Here is a 26523-nt window from a genome sequence, read left to right as displayed (position 1 = left end):
TATGTACCTCCTAGCTTTAGGACTGTTTATCTGTAAATTGTGTATAATAATCCTTATTGTTTAATTTGCAGGGCATTGTCTACATCAAATAAGATGTGGTTATTGTTATTATGTTTACAGTTAAAATTTCTTCAACAATTTTCAGTTTACAGAGCACTTTCCTCACTTTGACAACCCCATGAGAGTTGTCAAGTATAATTATCCTCAATTTATAGAAAAGGAAACTGAGGCACAGAAAGGAGAAATGGCTTACCCATGGTTCCACAGGAGGCAGTTGGTAGACATGAATCTGTGAATTTAGGTTTTCTGATGCTAAATGTAGTGCATTTTCCATGATAACATGCTGGTATTTCAAACTTATTGAAAACTAGAACAGAGTATTTTGCAAGAATTGAGAGTAAAGCTGAAATGCCTCAAAGGAAACCAAAACTGAATGAAAAGTGTATTTGTATGAGTATGGAACCTGTGAAGAACTCTGACATTAGATCCTAGGTTCAGAAGATCATAAATTTAAAGCTTCAAGGGACTTTAGGGGCCATTGATTCCAACTCTCTTGTTTTATAAGTGAGGAAACTGAAGCACAGAGGGGCTTTGCTCCTGTATTTCTAAACCATTTCAAATCAGTATGAAATTCCCTAATGATTCAGTGAAGGAGCAATAGGATATGTACCCAGAGTACAGTGGACCCTGTGCCATGGATCCTGTTTTAAGGAGACAGAGGTCTTTGGGACCAGAGCTTCTGAATGTTCATCCCTGGGTCCTTCCCTCCTGGGAATCTGCCCAGCCAAGATAGACTGGGGAAGAAGGGTTAGCATTCAGCCTTAGTGGCTATGTTGTCTACATCTACCCCAGTCATTTGGGATAAATGTCCACAGGGAAGTGTTGCTTCGCTGTTAGAAAGCTGACCAGGAAACCATTGCCCTGCAGTAAGTGATTCCAAAGGTCCCCAGATACCTTGAATATTGAAGATTATTAAATAAGTTCCCTTTGGTAGCATCATCCATGGAAACTTCCTGAATTTCTACCATACCTGGTCCCTTTCACATATATCACCATCACTAATTCTATCAGCAATATAGTTGCCTTCTTTTGGACATATTCCAGTCTGTCAGTGTCCTTCCTAAAATGTGGTTTCCAGGAATGAATACAATATTCCAGCTGTGTTATGATCAAGGCCAAATACAGCAGGTCTGTTATCTACTTTGTTCTAAATATCACCCCTTTATGAGTGCAACGTAAGATCACACGAGCTGTATTGGCTGCCGCGTCACTGTTTATTTATTCCACTTCCTCTTCCCCCAATCAGTGGTCAACCCTTTGCATTCTGGTTTTCGACCTCATTGCCTACCTGAAATTGCTTTCTCTAAGGTTCTGGCAATCTCTTAATTTCTTAATCCAATGACTTTTTCCCAGTCCTCATCTTTCTTTACCTCACTACAATATTTAAAATGTCTATAATTCATATGATTGGAGGTGGACAACTGTTGTCAACCACTGTACCCTCTTCCAGGTACTTCTGTCCTCTCTTGGTTTTCATGACACGACTCTCTTTTGTTTAATCTTTCTATTGATCTTACTACTCTCTTTCATTCTCCTTTGCTGGACCATTAGCTATGTCCTTCCTTCTAACCTTAAGGGTATCCTGGGCCCTCTTATCTTTCTCAGTAATCTTATCAACTCTTAGTTCAGTTACCATCTCTATGCAGATGACCACCATATCCATATGTTCAACTCTAGTCTTTCCTGAGTTTGTCTCACAATACCAACTTGCCTGTTAGCTAACTCCCCATGTATGTCCCAAAGACATTCAACATGTCCAAAATGGAACTCATTATCTATCTCCCTAAACCTATCCCTCCTCCTTACTTCCCTGTCTTTGTTAAGGAAACCATCCTTTCAGTCACCCCGTTTTGCAACCTCATCCTGGACTCTTTTCATTTCCTCATCTCCCATTTTTCAGTAACCAAGGCTTGTTTATCTACCTCCACAACCCTAATTCAGGCCCTCATCACCTCTCACCTGTATTATTATAATAGCTTCCTAATTCATGTTCTGACATCACATTTCTCCCACTTCAATGCATCCTCCACAAAACTGCCAAAATAATCTTTCAAAAACAAAAGTCTCACCATGTCATTCTCCCTCTCCCAACCCCACTCAAAAGCTCTTAATGGCTCCCCACTGCCTCTAAGATAAAATACAAGCTCCTCTGCTTGGCATTTAAAGTCCTTCTTAATCTGTCTCCAATCTACTTTTCCAGGCCTATTTCACATTACTGCTCTTCATACTCTCTACATTCCAGCTAAACTGGACTACATTCTATTCCTTAAACTTAGCTTTTTATCTTTTAACTCCATGCTTTTGTATAAGCTGACACTGCAGTCAAGTGACAATGACACAGTCACCTTTGACAAGTTGACACGGACACAGTCTGGGTTGCATTCTCTCTTCACCTTTACCTCTTAGAATCCCTAGCTTTGTTCAAGGTCCATCTCATGTGCTACCTCCCATAGAAAGAAAACCTTTCCTGGTCTCCTTGGTCATTAGTTCTCTCTCCTTCTTCATTATTAGATAGATAGATAGATAGATAGATAGATAGATAGATAGATAGACAGACAGATAGATATAGACATCCAGTACAATGTAATCTTCTTGAGAGCAGGGACCATTTTTCTTTTTTCTTTATATCCTTAGAATCCAGCACAGTGCCTTGCACATACTAAGTAATTAATAAATGCATGCTGATTTAATTAGATTGAGTTCATACTCCACCAAAACATATACATCTTTCAGATGAGTTATCTTGTCATTCTTTCCTCTCTTCCCTTCCTTCCTTTTTTCACTGATTCTTTCACTCATTTATTGAACACACATGAATTAAGCGCTGACTGTAGTCAAAACACTGGGGGAGATAGAATGTTTAAATGAAATAGTCCCTACCCTCTTGAAGCTTTCAGTTTAGTTGATAGAGAAGATAAAAACACTAAAATGTACAACACTACATGTTAAGTGCCTTAAGGGAGTTACCAGAGTGCTATGTTAAGTCTGAGGAGGAAGGTCATTACTGATCAGAACATGAAAGAAGACTGTGAAAGAAGTGGCATCGAGCTGGGTTTTGAAGGATGGGTATGAATTCAACAGTCTGTTACCCACCACTAGGCACTTACTTTCCAAGATGGAAACCAGGACTCAAGCTCAGCTGTGGACACAATTCAGATAAGCTACATGAAGTAGAGTTGGGTCTTATGGCTCACATCCATATTTGATGCCCACTGGTACATATTGTAAATACAGAACCAGTCGTCAGACAATATGTCCTATTCCCTCACACACATTGCTATACACTGTGCTCACCATAACAGGCTATGAAATCTAGGAACAAGCACCACGGTTCTATAGGCTCCCAGACTCTACATTTTCCATACCCACTCTCTGTTTTCATGCCTAAACTCATACTCATTATAGCCACTGCTTCTCCTTCTCCTACTCACAACACACAAGTTAATGTCCCAACATACCAAATCCACATAAACCAGCTCTTTGACTTCTTCTGAGAACAAATACTGCCCTCACCCTGCACCCACCCAAACTGTAATTCCCCACTCTTCCTAACCACTAATCAGTCAATCAACAAAGATTTATTAAAGGTCATCTTTGTGCCAGGCACTCTGCTAAATGCTGGGAATACAAAGAAATGCAAAAGATAGTCCCTGCTTTGAAAAAGCTCAGAGTCTGTTGGGGGAAAAACATATAAAAAACTATGTACAAACAAGACATACATACAGGATAAATTTCCGATAATCAACAGAAGGAAGGTATTAGAATTAATGGGAATCAGGAAAGGCTTCTTATAGAAAGTAGGATTTTAACTGATAATTAAAGGAAACCAGGGAAGTCAGAAAGTAGAGATGAGAAGGGGGAGGATTTCAGGCATGGGAGAACAGCCAGTGAAAATGCCCAGAGTTAGGAGACAGAGTGTTTTGTGTGAGAAACAGCAATGGTCACTGGATTATAGAGAACATGGGAGTCAGTTATAAGAAGACTGGAAAGGTGGGAGGGGGACGAGGCTGTGAAGGGTTTGGGATGCCAAACAGAGAATTTTATATTTGATCTTAAGGATGATAGGGAGTCATTGGAGTTTATTGAAGAGAGAGGTGATATAGTCAGATCTACACGTGGGGAAGATCACCTATCAGCTGAGTGAAGGATGGACTGGAGCCAATCAGTAGGCAATTGCAATAGTCTAGACATGAGGTGATGAGGGCTTGCAGCAGGGTGGTGGCAGTGTTAGAGCAGAGGAGGTGGCATATAAGAGAATGAAGGTAAAATTGACTGGCCTCAGCAATAGAATGTAGGAGTTGCAAGACAGCAAAGAGTCAAGGATGATACCTAGGTTGCTAGCATGGGTAACTGAGAAGATAGTGGTACTCTTGACAGTAATAGAGAAGCTTGAAAGGGGGAAAGAAACATAGGGGGAAATAGAATGAGTTCAGTTTTGGACATGCTGAGTTTCAGACTGAAATATCCAATAAACAGTTGGAGATGTAAGAGAGATGTCAGGAGAGAGGTTAGGGCAGGATAAGTAGATTTGAGAATCATCAGCATAGAGATGATAATTGAATGGATGGGAGCTGATAAGATCACCAAGCAAAACAGTATAGAGGGAGAAAAGGGCCAAGGACAGAGCCCTGGAAGGACAGCCATCATTTGCAGAAGTGACCTGGATGAAGATTCATCAAAGGACAATGAGTGGTCAAATAGGTAGGAGGAGAACCGGGAGAGAGTAGTGTCATGAAAACCTAGAAAGAAGAGAATGTGAAGGAGTAAGGGTGACTGATAATGTCAAAGGCTGCAGAGAGGTTGACGACTGAGAAAAATCCATTTGATTTGGAGATTAAGAAGTCATTGGTTATTTTGGAGAGAGCAATTTCAGTTGAATGATGAGTTCAGAAACCAGATTGTAAAGAGCTAAGAGAGTACGAGGAGAGGAAAGGAAGTAGAGGTACCTACACTGTAGATGGCCTTCTCAAGGAGTTTAGCCACTAAAGGAAGAAGAGCAATAGGCAACAATTGCTCATGGGAATGAATCTAGTGAGCATGCTTTGTTTTGGTTTGTTTTTTTGGATGGGGGATTTAGAATCACTGCGATGAGAAAAGTATGACCTGGTGGGAGTTCCTTAACCACTGAGGAATGAATTCAGGCATATTATTGACATCCTTAGTCACAGATAGGGAGGAAAAATTCCTGGACAACTAGCAGCACCAACATCCGTCTTCACAGCTCCACCATGTAGTGTCCAAATCTACATTACAGGCAAAGAGAGGGAAGGAGGTTTATTCTGGACACAGAAAATTATGGGAACAGAGGCACAGAGACTGGAGGCTTTCTGGTGAGCCCAGGGGTCAAAGAATAAAATAGTTTGGAGCCTAGAGCACATGGAGAGGAGTAACATGAGATAAGACTGGAATGGTAGTGTAGCACCTGAGTGTGGGGGACTTTGAACACATGGCAAGTGAGGCTGAACTTTATTCAAGAGGCAATGGAGTGGCATGACCAGGTCTCTGCAAAAGGAAGAGTCTTCTGACATCAGTATGAAGGAGAGATTTAAGCAGAGAAAGAATGGAATTGATTTTTTTGAACCTAAGCATAGAACAACCTGAGCCTTCCACTGCTACCTATGAATAATTAAATAATTTTTAATAATTAAATAATTAAAGACCTAATGGAAAGACTCCAACATATTGGGTAGACATCCTTCTGTGGAACATCTATGGAAGACCATGAGAAACAGTAGCACAGGATGCAACAGCATGATTGGGTTGCCATTTGGATGGAGGGACTATCCACATTGATGAGATCACAATTGCATTGAAGTACAAGCGTTGTATTTTAAGCAGCATATTCTGTTGTGGCTAAATAGAGGTAAAATGATAACACTTGGGGTACATATGGCTTCTTGGACCCCTTTCAATGGCTCTGTGTCCTTTTCATCACATCCAAAGGATCTTTGACCCACCCATTGGGAACTACTGATCTAGCCCACACATCTCCATTTTGTCTGCAGGGATAGCCTATCATTTTAAGACTCCATCACCTTGTCTTTATTGAAAACTTGGATAACATTTGACATTCTCTAATGCTGTGATGCCTCTCCCATTCTCCAAGACTTTTCATCCAAATGGGGATAATAATAGCACTAGCTCACAGGGGTATTGTGAGGATCAAATGAAGTAACATATGTAAAGCATTTTGCAAATCTTAAAATGTGACATAAATGCTAATTATTATTATTATTAACGTACGTGGCCGTCTTCTTTCATCTGTCACAAACTCTGAGATTAAGAGGTCATTCCCTCCTGAGCAAACTGTTCATCCTTGTTGATTAGAATCACATCCAGAATGGTAATCCCCTCATGGCTTCCTCCACTTTCTGAAGTTTTAATGAAACTGTCATTAGGACAACTCAATCCTGTCTCTAGAACTAAATGATCCTGTGGTCCTAAGCAACTTAACCTTCCTGGGCCTCATTTTCTTCTTCTGAAAAAAGAGGACTAGCTAGCTTATCTCTTATCTTCCTTTCAGCTTTAATGTTCTATTGCTCAATGATTGAATACGTCACTCACTGGACAGGCAAGCTGTCATGGATTAGAAAAAGTTGAGAACACAGAACACTGATTGGAACCAATGTGGCTCCATAGATTGATAGTCAGGGAATATCAGAAAGCATTAGACACTTGGGGAAGGGAGTTGGCAAAAGAGGGTTATTACTCTCCAAAAGTAGAACAGGAAAAATGTGGAATGCAAACTTTATTCTCTTCCAAAGTCTTCTGAGGGACCAATTCTGCTTAAAACCTTTGAGGGTAGGTTGATAAATTATTTATTTATTTTTAGCTTTCAACATTCACTTTTATAAGATTTTGAGTTCTAAATTTAAGCCCTCTCTCCTCTCCTCCTCCTTCCTCCCCCCTCTCCCCAAGATGGCATGCCATGTGATACGGGCTATACATATACAATCTTATTAAACATATTTCCACATTAGTCATGTTGTGAAAGAAGAATCAGAACAAAAGGGAAAAACCATGAGAAAGAAGAAACAAAAACACCAAGAAAAGAGAAAATATTATGCTTTGATCTGCGTTCAGACTCCATAATTCTTTCTCTGGATGTAGATAGCATTTTCCATCATAAGTCTTTTGGAATCGTCTTAAATCGTTGCATTGCTGAGAAGAGCTAAGTCTATCAAAGTTGGTCATCGCACAATGTTGCTGTTATCGTGTACAGTATTCTCCTGGTTCTGCTCACTTAACTCACCATCAGCCCATACAAGTCTTTCCAGGTTTTTCTGAAATCCACTTGCTCATCATTTCTTATGGAACAATAGTATTCCATTACATTCATATACCACAACGTGTTCAGCCATTCCCCAATTGATAGGCATCCCCTCAATTTCCAATTCTTGGCCACTACAAAAAGAGCTGCTATCAATATTTTTGTACATGTAGGTCCTTATCCCTTTTTTTTGTGATCTCTTTGGAATACAGACCTAGTAGTGGTATTACTGGTTCAAAGGATATACATGGTTTGCTTGCCCTTTGGGCATAGTTCCAAATTGCTCTTCAGAGTGGTTGGATCAATTCACAACTCCACCAACAACGCATTAGTGTTCCAATTTTCCCACATCTTCTCCAGCATTTATCATTTTCCTGTTTTGTCATGTTAGCCAATCTGATAAATGTGATGTGGCATCTCAGAGTTATTTTGATTTGCATTTCTTTAATCAATAGTAATTTAGAGCATTTTTTCCATATGACTATAGATAGCTTTAATTTGTCCGAAACTGGAGTCTCTTACTAGCCTCATCCTGCTCATCCTGTTATACTCAATTCAAAAACCTTCCCATTTCCCCCTCAAACCCTTCCCTCAGCACTCCAGCCCACAGTGGTCTCTAAAGTCATAGGATCAAAACCACATAGAATGTTAAAATAAGGAGTGCAAGTTAAAGACCGTTTGATCTCTCTCCCTCATTTGAGCTCAGAGAGGGGAGTTGACTTTTAAGAGATGGATCCCTGCTTCCCACCCCAGAGCCTTCCTGATATTCAACCACATGGGATCTCTGAAAAGAAAAAAAAGAGTGAGGGGTTTAGCTAGGTGGCACAGTGGAAAGAGTGCCAGATTTGAAGTCAGGAGGACCTAAGTTCAAATCTGGAGTCACTTAACCCTGATTGCCTCTTTAAAAAATGTTCTAGGGGCAGCTAGATGGCACAGTGGATAGAGCACCAGCCCTGAAGTCAGGAGGACCTGAGTTCAAATCTGGTCTCAGACCAAACACTTGACACTTACTAGCTGTGTGACCCTGGGTAAGTCACTTAACTTCAATTGCCTAAAAATAAAAAATTAAAATTAAAAAATAAAATTTAAAATAAATTTAAAATAAATTTAAAATGTTGTAAATAGAGATTAGATCTCCTAATGTGAAAAACATGTGCTTTCCTAGAGGCAGATCAGCCTTTCATTTGTTCTCAGTGAAGAAAAGAACATGGAAGCCAGCAACCTCTTGGACTGCGGACCCCTGTGCCAATGTGTCCGAGGTCTTCTGGCCCAATTTAATACAAATAAAACATAGTCCTTACGTCAGATAGAACATAGAAGGCTAAAACCAGAAGGAGCCTTAGAACATAGACTGTATAGCCAGAAGAGAATCTTGCAATTGTCTAGTTCAATATGCTCATTTTACAGATGAAGGAAACAGGTCCCAAGAAGGCTAGTGACTTGCCTAAAGTCACTGCTTCTAAATCTATGAAAACATTTTGAAAAGTTAAGTGCTCTAAATGCCAGGAATTATTATTATTACCATTGTTTTTATTAATATTAGTCCATGTCCAGAAGAATTTACATAACTTATATTTAAATACCTATAAGTATATATTAGCATAAATTTATAACCACTTATATGATCATAAAGCACTTTATTTTCATGATTTCTTTATGAGGCAACCCATCCTTCACACTGATGTCTGACCTTCCTTCCTGTTTACAGATCTGGGCATGTCCCTCCTCTGCTCATAACCCTCCAATAGTTTCCTATTGCCTTCTGAGTAAAGTTCAAATTCTTTAGCCTGGCATTAAACGCCCTCCACCATCTGACCCCATCTTACCTTTTGAGTCTTTTCTCCCATATACTCTAGGCTCCAACCAGCTAGAACACTTGTCATTCACCATGAAGAGGCCCCCCACCCTGCAATTTCTTCTTTGCCTTTACTCATGCTGTTCTTATCCCATACCCTTTCCACCATCTGTGGCTGTTGAATTTCTATCCACCTTTTAATGTTCAATTCAAATGCTGAGTTATGCAACTTTCCCCAACCCCCCAGTCAGTAAGGATCATATGCCACTCTTTATTGTTGTTGTTGTTTTAGTAAATTGTATTCTATTTTTTCTAATTACATGTAAAGATAGTTTTCAACATTCATTTTTAAAATTTATTTATTTAAGTTTAGTCTTCAACATTCACTTTTACAAGATCTTGAGTTTTAAATTTTCTCTCCCACCTTCCTCTCCCCCTCCTCAAGATGGCATGCAATCTGATATAGGCCATACATGTACAATCTATTAAAGTTGGTCATCGCACAATGTTGCTGTTACTGTGTACAACATTCTCCTGGTTCTGGTCACTTCACTCAGCATCAGTCCATAAAAGTCTTTCAAGGTTTTTCTGAAGTCCACCTGCTCATCACTTCTTATGGCACAATAGTACATTCATATACCACAACTTGTTAAGCCATTCCCCAGCTGATGGGCATCCCCTCAATTTCCAATTCTTAGCCACTAGAAAAAGAGCTGCTATAAATATTTTTGTACATGTGGGTCTTTTCCCCATTTTTATGATCTTTTTGGGATACAGACCTAGAAGTAGTATTGTTGGATCAAAGGGTATCCATAGTTTTATAGTCCTTTGGGCATAGTTCCAAATTGCTCTCCAGAATGGTTGGATCAATTCACAACTCCATTAATAATGCATTAGTTTGACATTCATTTTTTATAAGATTTTGAGTTCCAAATTTTTCTCTCTCCCTCTCACTCCCCCCCCAAGACAGCAAGCAATCTGATATAGATTATACATATGCAATCATGTTAAACATATTTCCACATTGGTCATGTTGTGAAAGAAGAAACAGAACAAAAGGAAAAAGCCATGAAAAACAAAAACAAAAATGGAAATAGTATGCTTTGATTTGCATTCAGAATCCATAGTTCTTTCTCTAGATGTGGACAGCACTTTTTGTCATGAGTCTTTTGGAGTTGTCTTGGATCAGATGTCTCTCTTGATCCCACATCTCTTAGGGAACTGATCACATGTGACTTAGTAGTGTAGTTGTTACTGTATTGTCATACACTCCTAATAAACTGCAAATTTCATGAAAGCAAGGATCATGTTTTAGTGCAAGCTTTGTATTTGCCCCAGTGCTTAGCACAGTGCTCTGTAAACCGTGGATAATTAGTAGATGTTTGTAAAATTGAATTCCGTCATTATCCTTTTTTTTTTTTACAGATGAAGAAACTGAGGCCTAGAGAGATGAAATTACTTTAAGTGTCAGAACTGGGACTCAGACCCTGGTTTAAGTCCAGAGGTCTTCCCACAAAGTCTTCCCATACCACATGTCATCTTTTCTTCTCTCTGTTCTCTTTCTCCTCTTTCCTCTCTCTCTTTTCCTGAGAGCCTAACCAGTCTATCAACAGCCCCATGGGCTTCCTTCAAAGATAAATAGCTCTCTGAGATTTTCACTGTAAAGGGGCTATTAGGTTAGCACTAGGCAACCTGTCTAGGGCAGCTAGGTGGCACAGTAGATAGACCACTGGACTTGGAATCAAGAAGACTCATTTTCATGAGTTCAAATCCAGCCTCAGACACTTATTAGCTGTGTGACCCTGGTCAAGTCACTTAACCCTGTTTGTCTCGGTTTTCTCATCTATAAAATGAGCTGGAAAATGAAATGGCAAACCTCTTCAGTATCTTCCTTAGAAAACCCCAAATGAGGTCATGGATAGTTAGACACAATTGAAATGACTGACCAGCAACAAAAGGTAACCTGTCTTCTCACTACCCTTCTAGTGAAAATGGATTTGTAGAGCATGGGAGTGATTTGGGACCTTTTATTCTCAGGCCTGAGTGGCTGAGACAAAGGCAGGAGGTGTGACTCTCCGTTTGAAGATAAGGAGCAATAAGACAGACCACTTCCTTTCATGGCTGTATCTAGAGAATTATAAACTAAAAAGCAGGTCCTAGAATCTTCTTATATTCTGAGTGGGTCAGATCTCCTATCGCTAGCTGAGTTCAGTGCTGTGCGTTACACTGTAGGAAAAACATGGACAAGCTGGCATGTGATGGGACTAGAAACCGTGTCAAATGCGATGAACTTAAGAAAAGCAGGAATTAACCATTCTGGAGAGCAATTTGGAACTATGCCCAGAGAACTGTGCATACTCTTCGATCTAGCAATACCATTATTAGATCTGTACTCCAAAGAGATTTTTTAAAAGGTGGAAATGACCTATCTGTACAAAAATATTTGTAGTAACTCTTTTTGTGGCAGCAAAGAAATGGAAACTGAGGGGATGCCCATCAATTGGGGAATGGCTGAACAAGTCATGGTATATGATTATGATGGAATACTATTATGCTATAAGAAATAATAAGCAGGCTGATTTTAGAAAAACCTGGAAAAACTTACATGAATTGGCGAAAAGTGAAGTGGGTAGAATCAGGAGAACAATGTATACAGTCACAACAATATTGTTCAATGATCAGCTGTGAATAATTCAGTTATTCTCAGCAATACAATGATCCAAGGCAATTTCAAAGTACTCATGGTGAAAAATGCTATCCACCCCCCGAGAAAGAACTGGTGAAGTCTAAATGCAGATCAAAGCATACTATTTTTCACTTTCTTTATTTGTTCATTTTTTCTGTTGATATGTTTCTTCTTTCACAACACAACTAATATAGAAATATGTTTAACATGATTGTAATATATAACCTATGTCAAATTGCTTACCGTCTTAAGGAAGGGGGAGGTAAGGGAGAGAGAGAAAATTTGGAACTCAAATTTTTTAAAAAATGAATGTTAAAATTGTCTTTACATGTAATTGGGAAAAAATAAAATACTATTTAAAAAAAAGAAAAGTGGGAATCTTAGAGAAGAATTAGGAGGTACCAAGTATCTGATTTTAAATTTCTAAAGGACTGTTAGGTGAAGGATATTATATCCTCTTTTGTGTGTATCCACAGGTCAGAACTGAATCCAAGCTGGAGTAGGGGAAGTCACAGTGAGGCAAATTTTGCCTCGATATGGAAGAACTCCCTAGCAAGTGAAGATGCCCCAGAATGGAAGGGAGATTATGAGCTTCCTGTCACTGGGAACATTCCTTCAGAGACTGGATGATCCCTGTCATAATAGAAATAGAATAGAAATAGAAAAAATTCTACCATGAAGTGGTTGGTAGCTGGACTAGGTGATCTCAAACATCTCACCAATCCCAAGATTCTGTGATTCAAATATAACTAAACGCTAAATTGTGTATGGGCAGAGTCTAAGTTCTGCAGGAATCCAAAGGAAGGAGACCTAGCTACAGGGCCAGGAAGGACTTCTTAGGGAAGGTAGACCTTGAGCTGGGTTTTCACCCTTATCCTTCTGTCCTCTTTCTTGATCTCCATGTCCCTGAGGAGATGCTTCCTATAAGAATACATTGAATATCATTTACCATGTATCAAAGGGGCAGCTCAGGTGGTGGGTATAGAGCTAGTCTCAAAGCCAAAAAGATCAGAGTTAAATCCTGCCTCAGTAGTTATATTCTACTAAGTCATGGTAGCTGTGTGGCCCTCAGAAAGCCATTGAACTTTAGTCTGTAAATTGCAGAGAGGATGCCAACATGCATATATGAGGACATATACGAATAGGGAGTTTTCTTACTCAAATGGAAATTCCCTATACCATGAAACCATAAGTCCAGTCTCTATTCCTATGTGCCATAGAATCCTAGAATGTTAGAACTGGAAAGGACCTGATAAAGCTCCTCTTCCAACCCCTGCCTTTTATAAAAGAGAAAACAGAGCCCCAAGGAGAATGACTAACCCAAAGTCACACAGCTATAAACTAAAGTTTAGGTCACATATAAATTGTTAGTATGCTGAAATATGCTTGTGGACTTGCTGAGTTAACAAACTTAACTATAAACTTGGGTCACTGAAGCCTGGGCCCCTCAAGCTTCCATATCTTTCCCCTGGACCTTGTGTCCAGTGTTGTGGCCAACACCTCCCTTCTGGACCTCTGTTAAGATGGTAGAAACTGATAGACCCCTCTCACTCATGTCTCTTGCCTTCCTCCGCACCCCCTGACCCATCTGCCCATCAGACTACTGTCTCTGACAGAGATAAGATGACCCCACCTCTTTGGGCTGTCCCCTAACCCCTACTGGCCAATGGCTAGGGGCAGCTGTGCATGCCTTTTCTGGCCATAGTCCTATATAAAGGGACCCTTGAGGAACAGATATTCACCCAGGTTTGTCCTGAGCTTCTACTGCAAGCAGAACTCAATCTCAACCCAAACCCAGCCACCATGTCTCTGACCAAGTCCGACAAGGCTATCATTGCTACCATGTGGAGCAAGATTGCCACACAGGCTGATTCCATTGGTACTGAGGCTCTGGAAAGGTAAGAGGGGGCACCTTTCCCATTCATAATAACATTAGAGATTGGGGTTTCTTAGCCCCCTAGGACCATCAGGGGATTCAGACAATAAGTCTACTCCTACTTACCTTTGGGCAAGATAGAAGTCAGAACACTGTCCTTTCCAGGGCTTGGTACAAGATTAGGGTTAAGGCGCTGAGTGGAAAAAGAGTTAGCTAAAGTTTATGTTATTTGAAGAGACTACTGAAAGAAAATGAGTTTAAAGCAGTATCATCAGCTTTGTATTTCCCCATGCTGACCATAGCACTTCTGTGCACATAACGATGAGTTGAGCAGGACGGAGAACATGGAACCACTTGGGGGATGGGATGTCCCCCGCAGCCTTCTCCCACACTCAGCTAAGATTCTATCTTCTCTTCTCCCCAGACTCTTCACCAGCTACCCCCAGACCAAGACCTACTTCCCCCACTTCGACCTGCACCATGGCTCAGCCCAGCTGCATGCCCATGGTGCCAAGGTGGTTGGTGCTATTGGGGACGCCGTCAAGAACATTGACCACATTGAAACTGCCCTGTCCAAGCTCAGTGAACTCCACGCCTACATCCTCAGAGTGGATCCTGTCAACTTCAAGGTGAGGATTTGGAATCAGGAAGGGCAGTGGATTTGATATCCCCAAGGAGTAGGGGTCCAACCCCTGGGAGAACATCCCCAGTTCCCTATCCCCCTATGTCTCATCCTTTCTCTCCTCAGTCAATCCCACGATCTCATCCGTTTCTCATCCCATCCCCTGCTATATTGTCCCCTGCTTTTCTAGTGTTTCAGCTCCTTCACTTATCCAGTCTCTATTGTATCACCTCATTCTTTTCTTTTGCAGCTCCTATCTCATACCTTCTTGGTCACCGTGGCTGCCCACTTCCCTGCTGACTTCACTGCGGAAGCTCACGCTGCCTGGGACAAATTCCTGTCCATTGTGAGCTCAGTCCTGACTGAGAAGTACAGATAAGCCCCCCGGACCTAGAGCCCTGAGAGGACAGAAGGGGCTGTGTGGTCACCAACCTCCTACCCTAATCCAGGCACCCTTCCTTCCTGGTGCCTTCCCTACAGGCCTGTCCTCTATGACCCTCAAATAAATGGATAAACTTCATCTTCTGTCTCTCTGGTTATTACAGTCCTTACTTTTATGACCCTTGGCATAGATCCAAGGCAGAGATGGGAAAGGAACGGCCAGAATAGCAAAATTTTATCATGATTTTAACCTTGTAAAAGTGTTTCTTCATCCATTATCTCACTGTTATCCCTAACCATAGATTTTTACCATCTAGGTCAGAATAGAAAGGAAACTTAGGACTTATGGCCAAAATATGGTGTGTGTGTGTGTGGGTGTGTGTATGTATGTATGTATGTATAAAATCTAGGTGCATGTGACCCAGATGTGGGTAAGCTCAATGTGCTTCTGTGGGTGGATCTGATGTGTATGCATAGGCATGGCTTCTCTGTCTGCTACTCCACTCCTACAAGCTGGACCTGCCTGTAGGGCACCTGATAATATTATAATTAATATAGGAAACTATTATTCTCATAATACTTCAATCTTGGGATTGGGAAGGGAAGAATCTTCCCTGAAATGATATAGATTACCTCTCCATGCCTTCTAATTTTCACCATTCTTATCCATGCCTCCCTTTAAATCCTACCTTTATAAAGGATTCCTTTTTTATTAGACTGTGATTCCACTGGTAAAGGGAACTCTTGGGGAGGGAATTCCTGCAAATGCATTCAGGCACCTGCTCTACAACGTATACTCTTAGAGATGGGTCAGCTACTGAGGGATCAACTAATTTACCCAAGGTAATGCTGCTTCATTTGCTTCCTGGGGAAGTCTTCCTGATTCCAAGGCTGAGTCTCCCTCTCTATCCACTATACCAGGCTGCTTCTCATAAAGGATTAACTCAATGTAAAAAATTATTTTGACAAAATGTTTGTACTTATTTTACTGATAGCCTTTCTCAAATGCTCTTCCTTTGATAAATTTATTGCCATTTCATTCCATTTACAGTTGATACCATTTTTGTATTTTCTAATTCCAAATCCTTAATATGTTTTAAAAACAAAAAAAGAGAGGAGTATTGGTGACCTGTCAAATATTTTGATCTTAAAATATCAATTATTTTTCAAATACATTCATATAGTAGAAATCCTATGAAAGGTAACAGGGGTGGGGTAGAGTAGAATTATGGTGAGGTATTAAACCTATATGCTATACAAATGGTATACAGGTATACTCATACCACACCAAATAGCATACTCATATATATCTTTCTGGTTTTTCACCATCTATTGATAAAGAAGGTAATTACTTCATCTTAACATTTTACGTGCACTAAAATTGTTTTATTTCAGTTTTAGTAACCTGAAAGCTTTTAAAATTTCAAAATGCAATTTACTATATGTTGTAAACAGTCTGAATTCAAATTTACTGGGTGCTAATTACAAGAGCACAGTACTATGAATTTTTTTTTAAAAAACCTTACAAATAAAATAATAGAATGGTAACTATTTCATAGTTTGTTTTCAAAAAAGAGCTTTCAAAATTTTTCAATATGATACCATAATTTTTTTTCCATTACAAACTACTTGATAAAGCCTCCATAGTCCCAGGGCCTCAAAGTTCCAGGGGATCTGAATTTCCACTGTGGTTGAGTACAAGTCATAGCACATTCATTAATTGAGACTTAGAAGGGCCCTCGGAGGTAATCTAATCTGACTACCTCATTTTACAGATAGGGAGACTGAGACCCAAAGATATGAAGTCATAACCAACAGTACAGAGACAGTAAGCATCAGAGCCAGGATTTGTTCCTGCTTCCTCTGGCTCTGAATCTTTCCACTATATTATATTATCATTGTCAGGATAGGCCTGGGGAAGGGAGTGAGTCTCAGAAAATATGAATTGGTTGGCAGATCATTAAGGACCCCTTGGTGAACTGTAAGATTACCAAGAACACCATATGGAGAATTCTACCTCCACCCCAATTAGCATCCTGGTACAGAAGTGAACATTCCAAAGTAACAACCTTTCTTCCCCTCCTCTCACCAAAAAAAGACAAAGCTGTAAGGTGAACAGGTTTGTTTTCTTTCTCATCCTTTCCATACTCCCTTTCCTCAGCGTCCAGGAACTTCACATTGCCTTGAGATGACTAAGGCCTCCCACTTCTTTGGTGCCCCCAAGGGCCTAAGCAATATTAGACTTTGTCTTCTGCCACTGTGACCATCCCACATCATGGTTGCTGCGTAAACACCCCTTTCCATAGAACCAAAGAATTCATGGCAATTTAGCAAATATTTGTTGAGCATCTACTTATGCAGGCATAGTTCTAGGTCCTGGGGTTCCAAAACCAAAAATTAAACATTCCCTGATCTCAAGAAACTTATATTTCACTAGGAAAAAAACCACACATACACATATAAGGAAATGCATGGTATTTGAGGAAGGAGAAAGCACCTATAACTGGGAGAATCAGGGAAGGATTTCCAGAGAGGGTGCCACCTGAGGGGAGCTTTGAAGAACATGAGGATTCTGAGAGGCATAGCTGAAGATTAAGGATATAGTCCAGGCATAGTAAACAACTTATACAAATGCACCAAGGTAGGAGATGGCCTGTCCAGTTTGGGAAATAGCTAGTAGTTCAGTTTGACTGAACTTCGAGTGTATGAGAGAGAGAAGTTTGAAATAAGGCTGGAAAGTTAGAGATCAGATTGTGGAAGCCCTTAAATGCCAGGCTAAGGGTGGCACGATGGACAGAGTACCAGGCCTGGAGTCAGGAGGACCTGAGTGCAAATCCAGCCTCAAATACTTATTAGCTATATAACCCTAGGCAAGTCACTTAACGTTGTTTGCCTTAATTTCCTCATCTGTCAAATGAGCTGGAGAAGGAAATGGCAAACCACTCCAGTATTCTGCCAAGAAAACCCCATATGCATCCTGTGCTGAGCTAGGCACTAGGGTTATAGTCCCTGCCTTCAAGAAACTTACATTCTATCGGGACACAACATACATACATACATACATATATATATATATATATATATATATATATATATATATATATATATATATGTATATATAGACATATACCAATAAATACAAGGTAATTAGGAAGCAAGGGGGAAGGCACCAGAAGCTGTAGGATCAGCAAAGGCTTCAGACAGAAAATGGTGAGTCTTATGAGTCTTGAAAGGAGCTAAGAGGCAGAGGTGAGGAGGAAGTGCATTCAAGGCATGGGAGAAAGGCAATGCAAAGAGACAGAGATGACAGATGGAATATAGTATGTGAGATATAGTAAGAAGGCCAGTTTGGCTGTTCTAGAGGAGACGAAGAAGAGAAATATGTAATATGACTAGAAAGGTAGTCTGGGCCAGGTTGTGAAGGATTTTAAATGCCAAACAAAGGACTTTGCATTTGATCCCAGAGGCAACAGGGAAATACTGGAGTGTATTGAGTAGAGTAGTGACATGGTCAAACCCGAACTTTAGCCATACTTTTCATTCTCTCTCAGTCTCCACACCTAATCACTTTCCAAGTTCTGGCTAGTCAACTTCCAAAATATTTATCAAATCCATCCTCTCTTTTCTATGCCCCAGGCCACTAATCTAGAACAGGTTTTTATTACTTCTCCCCCACCAGGATACTAAGATGCCTGTCTGATTGGTCTTTCTGCTGGTTCCCTCTCCAATCTGCTATTTTCTCTCACCTTGCCTTTTATTGACCACTCCCCTTACTGCTCTTAAAAAAAAGCACTAGAACCATGTCATACCAGGCAGAGTTAGTCAAAAGATCTAGGGATGTGCAGCCTGGAGAAAAAGAGCAACATGACTATGGACATTGCATATGGAAATAGCACCATATGCTTCTATGGATTGATACAAAGCAAAGTAAGCAGAAACAGGAGTGCAATATAAACAATAGCTACAATAATGCAAAAGGCAAAAATAAAACAAAATGGAGCTGATGTCTATTATAATGATCAAGCTCAACCCTGAAGAAAAGAGGAGAAAATGCCCCTCTATCCTTTCTTTGCAGAGGTGGGACACTATGGGTGTGGAACTCTGCATATATTGACAGACTCAGTTGATATGTTGGTCAGTTTGGATGAACAGATTTCTTTCTTTTTTTTTTTATTCTTTGTTCTATTCCTATGATTCTCCAGAGAGAGGGGAGGGAAGGAATGTATTTGGGAATGAGGGTGACATAAAAGCAAAAGACATCCATTTTTTTTAAAGCTTGTCTTTTGGAACAGGGATTATTTCTTTTGCTTGGTTCTAGGGGACAGAAACAAGACCGAAAAAGGGAAGATACAAGGAAGCAAATTTCAGGTCTTCATAAGGAAAAACTTCTTATAACTAGAACTGTCCATCAGTGAAAAGGACCATCATGGAATGTAGAGAGTTCCCCATGACTGTAGGTCTTCAAGCCAAATTTCAATGACTGGTCATCAATGACGTTGAGAAAGGATTAGTGCTTCAGATAGATATGAGTTGGGCTAGATGACCTCTGAGGTCTGTCCCCTCCCTCATTCACCTTGAGATTCTGTGATTCTGATAGACTGATAAAAATTCAATGATAGAGCCAAGATCAGGGCAAGCTGCAATGCCTTCAGTCAAAGAGTTGAAACTCCAACTGGAATGTCAGCTAGCACAAGCCCATACGAGAGGCAGCTTTCTTGTATATCTACAGATGTATCATACAGGCAGCCCTAATGACTCTGTGACTCTGAAGAAACCCAAGAGAGATCAGTCTTATCAATGCTCCACACAGGCAGAAGCAGAGGCGAGAATATACCTTGATATAAGGGGAGGAGCCTGCACTGATAACCAGTAAATAAGAGTTCAGGTCCTGGTTCAGCCACTGGCTCCCTATGTGATTTTCCCTCTCTGGTCCACAGTTTCCCCTTCTGTACAATGGGAGGAATAGACTAGATCCCTCACAGTTCTGACATTCTATGCCTCTTTGCCTAGGGAACCTGGTGCTTTTTAAGGACTGATCAAACTGCTCTACTGCCCTTCCTCACTGTCCAGTCCCTGTCCTCAATATCCCTTATCTCTATTGCTATCAACCTCTCCAACCAAGCCACCACCACAACCATCCTGGCCCATATATCCTCAGAAACTCCTTGAAAAAGCTTGATTTGCACCCTAAAATTGGGGTTTCTTGAACTATAAAAGACACATATATTCCCATTTACACTATTAGATTTTGGTTCAATATGACAATTACAGTTATTCAAAAGTGAGAGTGAAGGTAGCGAGCTCCCCATAATTAGAAATCTTTAAGCAAAATTTGGCTAGTCATTTGTTAGGGATGTTACAGAGGGGATTTCCATTCAAGTTCTGGTTGTACTAGATGGCCTCAGAGGTCTCTTCCAGCTCTGAGATGCTAAGTCAGTAGTTGATCAGCCTATGAGAACTTTCCTTTGTGACAGGAAGGCTAGGGCAGCACTGGATCTGATGACTTTAAGTAAGTCAATTTAATGTCCCTGAGCCCGTTTCTTCATTTGAAAAATGGGGACAGTAATTCCTGTAGTACCACCTGACAACATTTTCGTGAGGCCCATATGAGATCATATATGTAAATACTTTGCAACTCTTAAAAGGTTTTAACTTTTTTAAATGTTTAAATGAATGTCAGTTATTTAAGCCCATTAACTAAAATGTTGGTAGAACTATGGTCTAGACATTCCATAAAGCAATTAGGGACTATGCCCTCAAAGTTACTAGATAGTGCACACCCTTTGACCTGGTGACACCTCTAATAGGCTGATACCTCAAAGAAAGCAAAGAAAGGGAAAAGGATTTCATGTATAAAAATACTTATATTTTTGCGATTGTAAAGAATTGGAAACTAAGAGAGTACTTACTACCAACTGGGAAATGGCATGATTGTTGTGAGGGTTTTATTTGAATTGTTAAATTGGGAGCAGTGGGATTTGGGAAGGAAAGAAAAATTAATGCTTATTAATTGAAAAAAAATTGAATTTTTATATGTCAATTATCATTATTTATAAATCAGGAATAATAGTACCTATTTCATAGGGTTATTGTAAGGATTAAATGAAATTATGCACTTAAAATGCTTTGAAAACCTTAAAATACAATGTAAATGTCAGCTATATTCCTGCCCAACCCCTGCCTCCAGGACTCTAATTTGTCTGGTTACTACCTTAAGGGGTCCTTCCTAAGGCTGGTCACTGCTTTGGCATGCCACTGCTCTTGTGGGCCACATCTTTTACCTACCCTACCCCCCCTTTACTATTTAAAAGTTACCTATCCCCCCCCTCCAATAACCACTTGCCTTTTTCTTAAATATCCCCTTACACAGAACAGGTTCCTCCCAGTCTTCCCAGCTAGGGAAGGAACTTCCCTACCTCTTCAGACATACCTCTTTATAGTCAGGAAGTCTTCCCTGTAATACTCTGCTACAGCATTTTTAGTCTGTTTTCCACACTGCCCACTGCTTCCAGGGTGACAGAGTGGCCATCCACCTGTATGAAGTCCTGGCATCTACTGTATTTGAAGACCCTTGTGACTTGGCAGGGGATCACATATCTGTTACTCTTTCTACCTGGGAGCCCTAGGAATAGACCTCTCCTCAGCACCAGCCCAGTCCTAAGAAGAGGCCAAGCTTCATGGTAGAGCTCTCGTTGACAGAGCAGATTTATTCAGTGTATCTTCTCTGAAGCCCGGCTATGAGCTCAAGTCAGTGCTCAGCAATAGGGAAATATAGAAAAGTATGGTCCCTTCCATTTTCCTGAGACATATACTCCATAACACTGGTGGAGTTCCTTGACCCCGGGCAGCTAGGTGGTACAGTAGATAGAGCACTGGGCCTGGAGTCAGGAAGACCTGAGTGCAAATCCAGCCTCAGAAACTTAGTAGCTATGTGACCCTGGGCAAGTCACTTAACTCTGTTTACTTCAGTTTTCTTATCTGTAAAATAAGCTGGAGGAAAAAAAGGCAAACCACTCCAGATCTTTGCCAAGAAAACCCCAAATGGAGTCACAAAGAGTCAGACTGAAACGATTGAACCTTGACCATCTTTGACTCCAGGAAGAAGTAGGCATATTATGGAAACCACTGGTACCTTTATACCCAGAAGACCTCCCTACACTCTGTCCCTGCCCTCATCCTCTTTAGCCTCTCAGGCCACCTTTCTCCAATTCTCTATCTACACCAGAGGCCATGCCCTGGAAGAATTTCCTCTCTGGTCCCTTCAACCTTCCTGATTATTGACTGCTTCTCCTGGAATTTTATTTTAAGAAATTCCAGCTATGCTTCTCTTCACACTCTTGTCTATGGCTGCCTCCTCCATAGAATCCTTGCCAACTGTCTTCCCCATCAAATTAACTGCATTGTTCGTGGATGGGGTGTGTCAATATACTTCCCTATGGCCCCACTTACCATCCCAGTAACTTTCTCATGCAATTTTCATTACCCAGCTATCAAACTTCTATGTGTGTTGTTTCTGCCATTAGAATATATGCTCAAGGACCTGAGTTCAAATTTGACCTCAGACACATTAACACTTACTAGCTGTGTGACCCTGGGCAAGTCACTTAACCCCATTGCCTAGCCCCCCCCCAAAAAAAAAAGAATATATACTCTTTAAGGACAAGCACTATCTTTGCTTTAAAATTTGTATCCCTAATGCTTTGCATCAAGTTTGGCACATACTAACTGCCTGATAAATGCTTTTTTCATTCATTCAGCTTCATGGTCTCTGACCAGACCCTACCCAAGATTTCTCTCCCATACCTATGCCCAATCTGTCTCCCACCAAATCTCAAACATAGGCATATGGGACCCTGAGCTGCAAGAGTCAGAGAAGGAATCAAAATCTAGTAGACAGAACAGTTCTGTTAGGTACCAAACCACACATGCCCTTTTCTCTTCTTCTTCTCTCCCTCTCCCCTTATACTTCTTTCTTCTCTCTTCCTTTTCTGCTTTCTCTTCCTCTCCCATCCCTTCCCTCTTCCTCTCTCCATCTCTTCCTTCACCCTTTTCCCTGTCCTTTCTCTCTTTCACTTTTTCTCTTCTCTTCTCTTCCCTCTCCTACTTTCCTCCATTTTTTCCTTTCATTCCATTTCACCTTTTTTGGTCTCTTCTTTCTCTATTTCTCTTTCATTTTTTACCTCTTTTTATCTGTCTTTTCTCCATCTCCCTCCTTTTCTCCTCTTCTACTTTTTCATTATCACCTACTTCTCTACTTGTCCTTCTTCCTTTCCTTTTCCTTTCCCTTCTCTTCATGCTATCTGCCCTCTCCTTTTTCAGGTCAATACACAAACATTATGTAATTTCTATGTGCTAGGCACCAAGAGGGATACATATACGAAAATAACAGTTGCTGTCCTTAAGGAGCTTATAATAATATTCATATGCTACAAGATAGAATGAAAGATACAAGAAAGAGGAATCCAGAAAAAAATGTTCCAGTAAAATCTGAATAGAAACAGTTCACAATTCTCTAGTGGAGCTCAGCAAAGGCTTTTTAGAGGAGGCAATAATCACAGTGAACCTTAAAAGAAGAGAAGAATTCCAAAAAGGTGGGGCTGAGGCAAGAGTATATTCTAGGCATGGAGATCTGCCTGGGCAAATGTACAGAGGCGGTAAAGGGCAGGAGGAGATTAGGGGTTCAGTTAGCAGTTCAGTTTAGCTAGAATATAGAAAGTTGAAGGGAATTGATATAAAATAAAACTGAAAAGGAAAATTGGAGCCAAAGCTTTAAATGGCTCTTTTTCCTTCTCCCTTTTTCTCCCTTTCTTCTTTTCCTTTTATAGCTTCCTTCTTTCCCCTTCTCTCTTTTAAGATATTTTCCCATTTTGCTCACCCCAGTCCTTGTTTTTTTTTTCTCTCTCTCTCTCCCTCTCTCTCTCTTCTCCTCTCCTGCTTTCCCTCTCTCTTGCTCCTTCTCCTTTTAGCCCTCAATCATTCCATTTATGGATACTCATTCATCAAAGATTTACTATGACCTCATACCTTGGAGGGACTCTGTTGAGAGACAAAGAAACATAACACAGAAGTCTTGCTGACTGAGAGCTCAAAGATGTCAGGGAGGCACATGTTCTACTGGAAACCACCACAAGATAGCATGGAACTAAACACAAATTGTGCAAACACTACATCAGTTCGGGGGTAGGGGTTCAAGTGAGGGGATCAATATGTGTTGGGGTACTGAGGATGAGCTTCATGAAAGAGGTGGAGAATTTGAGTTAAATCTCCTCCCTCTTTGTGACACCCTTTTCCCACCTATATCCAAAGCCCCCAAGACCTCTCCTTTGGTAAAGACATACACTGTTAATGAGCATATCATGGACTAACAAAATGTTAGTTCTAGAAGTCTCCATATCTCCCCCCAGGACCTTGCGTTCAGGACTACGGCCAACGCCCCCCTTCTGTGCCTCTGTAAAGATGGGAGGACCTGATAGCCCCCTCTCTTACACACCCTGATTGCCTCCCCCACCCCCACGACATCAAGCCCCTAGCCCTTTTGCCCACCAAGTCATTGTCTCTAGGAGAGATAAGATGACTCCACCTCTTTGGGAGGCCTCCTCTTCACTGGCCAATGGCTACGGGCAGCTGTCCAGCTATGTTCTGCCCCTGGCCCTATATAAAGGGACCATCAGGGAGCAGAAACCAAGCTAGGTTTTTCCTGAGTTTTCACTGCAGGAATAACTTGAGCTCATCCTTGACATAACCACCATGTCTCTGACCAAGTCTGACAAAACTATCATTGCCTCCATTTGGAGCAAGATTGCCACCCAGGCTGATTGCATTGGCACTGAGGCCTTGGAGAGGTAAGTGCTCTTACCCCAGGGCCTATGGCCGATCCTTTCACACCTGTACCTTGGAATTTAGGGAGGAGCTATTCTGGGGAGTGTTAAGGAGCCCAGGGACAGGGACTTTGATAGGGATACCTCAGGTTCTTTTTATAAGTTTCAGAAAATGCCTCCTTGCCAGGCTGGCCCTAGCTCAGAACAAGGAGGGCACAGAGCCATATTCTATCTTGGCCTTATAAAGCCTTGAACCTTAGTTTAGGGCTCTGCTTGAGATCACTTCTAGGAAATCAGGACTGGCTTAGACATAAGGATGGTGAAGAACAAGGGATAATTTATCTAACCTTAGACAAATTTCCTCTTGACTTCTCTAGGTCTGGGTTATTTTCCTATTTATAAAAATGATCTCTCAGTTCCCTGTTCCAGCTTTGTCATTCTCTGTTCTTATAAAGTATCTCTTCATAAACCATAAGGTCAGACCACAGGTGAAAAGAGCTTTCAGTGCTATGAAGACAAAACTTACTGACTGCTGTGCTGCTAATACAATAATTTTAACAATCCCTGTGGCCCTAAGACCCTTAATTATCAGACCACAGAAATACTTTAAAAGTCCTTCTAATATATCTTATACTTTCTGATTCTGTCATTCTAAGCTTTATCTTCGAAGGTTTCTTCCAGTTCTTGCATGCTGTATTTTTATTTCAAAATCTCTACCAGTTCTGACATTCTATGCTCTAGAGTTCTATGTCCAATAGCACTTCTTAGTACTGGAAGTATTTTCTTTTCAGGCACTCATGAAGGAGCTAGTGTCACTATGGTTATTTATATTTTAAAGAAGAAAATTAAGTGAACATGAGAGAGATGAAGTGATTTGCCCAAGGTCACAATAAATAGTAGATGAAGAACTAGAATCCTCATTTTTTACAGTCTCTGCAACCTTCTCTTAGACCCAGTTAAGACTTTACTCTCTCTTCTCCTCAGACTCTTCACCAGCTACCCCCAGACCAAGACCTACTTCCCCCACTTTGACCTGCACCATGGCTCAGCCCAGCTGCATGCCCATGGTGCCAAGGTGGTCAGTGCTATTGGGGACGCTGTCAAGAACATTGACAACATTAAGAGTGCCCTGGCCAAGCTCAGTGAACTCCATGCCTACATCCTCAGAGTGGACCCTGTTAACTTCAAGGTGAGGATTCAGTCTCAAGGTATACAGTAGAGGTTACTACTGTCTGGACCCTAGAGAGAGGTAGTTGATCTCCACAAGAAGTAAGAACCCAATTCATGAGGGATCCATTCCATGCCCCTTGTTCCGTAGAGCCTCACCTTCTTTACTTCTCCATCCCCTCAATGTTCTACTCACTTCTTTCTTCCATACCCCAATATCTCACTTCCTTCTGTCCTCCCATCCCTCAATGTTTTACCTCTTTTCTGTTCTAAACACTCAGTAATTCCCTTGTTTCTCTCCCTTGTCTCATCCCCTGTTCCTCTAATCTCTGATATCTAACCTGATTCTCCCCTTTATCCTTTCAATTCCTGCCTTTACCCCCTACCCAACAGTTTTGCCCCCTTCTCGCCCTCACTTGACTAATTTCTTGCCCCACTCATTCCCCTAATCCCCCAATTTTTCACTCTTTTCTCTTTTGTCTTGGTAGCTCCTATCTCACTGCCTCCTGGTTACTGTTGCTGCCCACTTCCCTGCTGACTTCACTGCAGAGGCCCAAGCTGCCTGGGACAAATTCTTGACCATTGTGAGCTCAGTCCTGACCGAGAAGTACAGATGAGCCTTCTGGGACCTAAAGCCCTGGGAAGACAAAGGGGGCTTTGCTGTCATTGAGCCCTGGAGTTTCATCTTACCCTTTTGTCCCTTTCCACGAGCTCCCTTCTCCAATACTGTTCTGTCCTTGATGACACCCTAATAAATGGATAGACAAATGAAGTCTGAGTCTCTGTGTCCATTTTCCTGACCTTTTTTTTTTAATGTTTTCTATTCCAAGAAACCAATTAATGATAAG

At 40.9% G+C, this 26523-nt stretch overlaps 2 protein-coding genes across 2 annotated transcripts; both read left to right on the top strand.

Annotated features, from left to right (window-relative positions):
• Nucleotides 1-13614: 13614 nt before the first annotated feature.
• LOC110221980 (hemoglobin subunit zeta-like) lies at nucleotides 13615-14779 on the top strand. The gene is made up of 3 exons (XM_021006758.2): nucleotides 13615-13709; nucleotides 14112-14316; nucleotides 14560-14779. The coding sequence occupies exons 1-3, from the start codon at nucleotides 13615-13617 to the stop codon at nucleotides 14686-14688; spliced, it is 429 nt and encodes a 142-aa protein (XP_020862417.1). The 3' UTR covers nucleotides 14689-14779.
• A 9585-nt stretch (nucleotides 14780-24364) lies between these two features.
• Nucleotides 24365-26416, top strand: LOC110221992 (hemoglobin subunit zeta-like). The gene is made up of 3 exons (XM_021006787.2): nucleotides 24365-24532; nucleotides 25493-25697; nucleotides 26164-26416. The coding sequence occupies exons 1-3, from the start codon at nucleotides 24438-24440 to the stop codon at nucleotides 26290-26292; spliced, it is 429 nt and encodes a 142-aa protein (XP_020862446.1). The 5' UTR covers nucleotides 24365-24437; the 3' UTR covers nucleotides 26293-26416.
• Nucleotides 26417-26523: the final 107 nt, after the last annotated feature.

The sequence above is a fragment of the Phascolarctos cinereus genome, unplaced genomic scaffold, assembly GCF_003287225.1.
Source record: "Phascolarctos cinereus isolate Bilbo 61053 unplaced genomic scaffold, phaCin_HiC Scaffold_4;HRSCAF=312, whole genome shotgun sequence".
In the NCBI taxonomy this organism is placed as follows: domain Eukaryota; kingdom Metazoa; phylum Chordata; class Mammalia; order Diprotodontia; family Phascolarctidae; genus Phascolarctos; species Phascolarctos cinereus.
The sequence above is the reverse complement of the archived record's forward strand: the minus strand, read 5'-3'. Positions and strand labels throughout refer to the sequence as shown.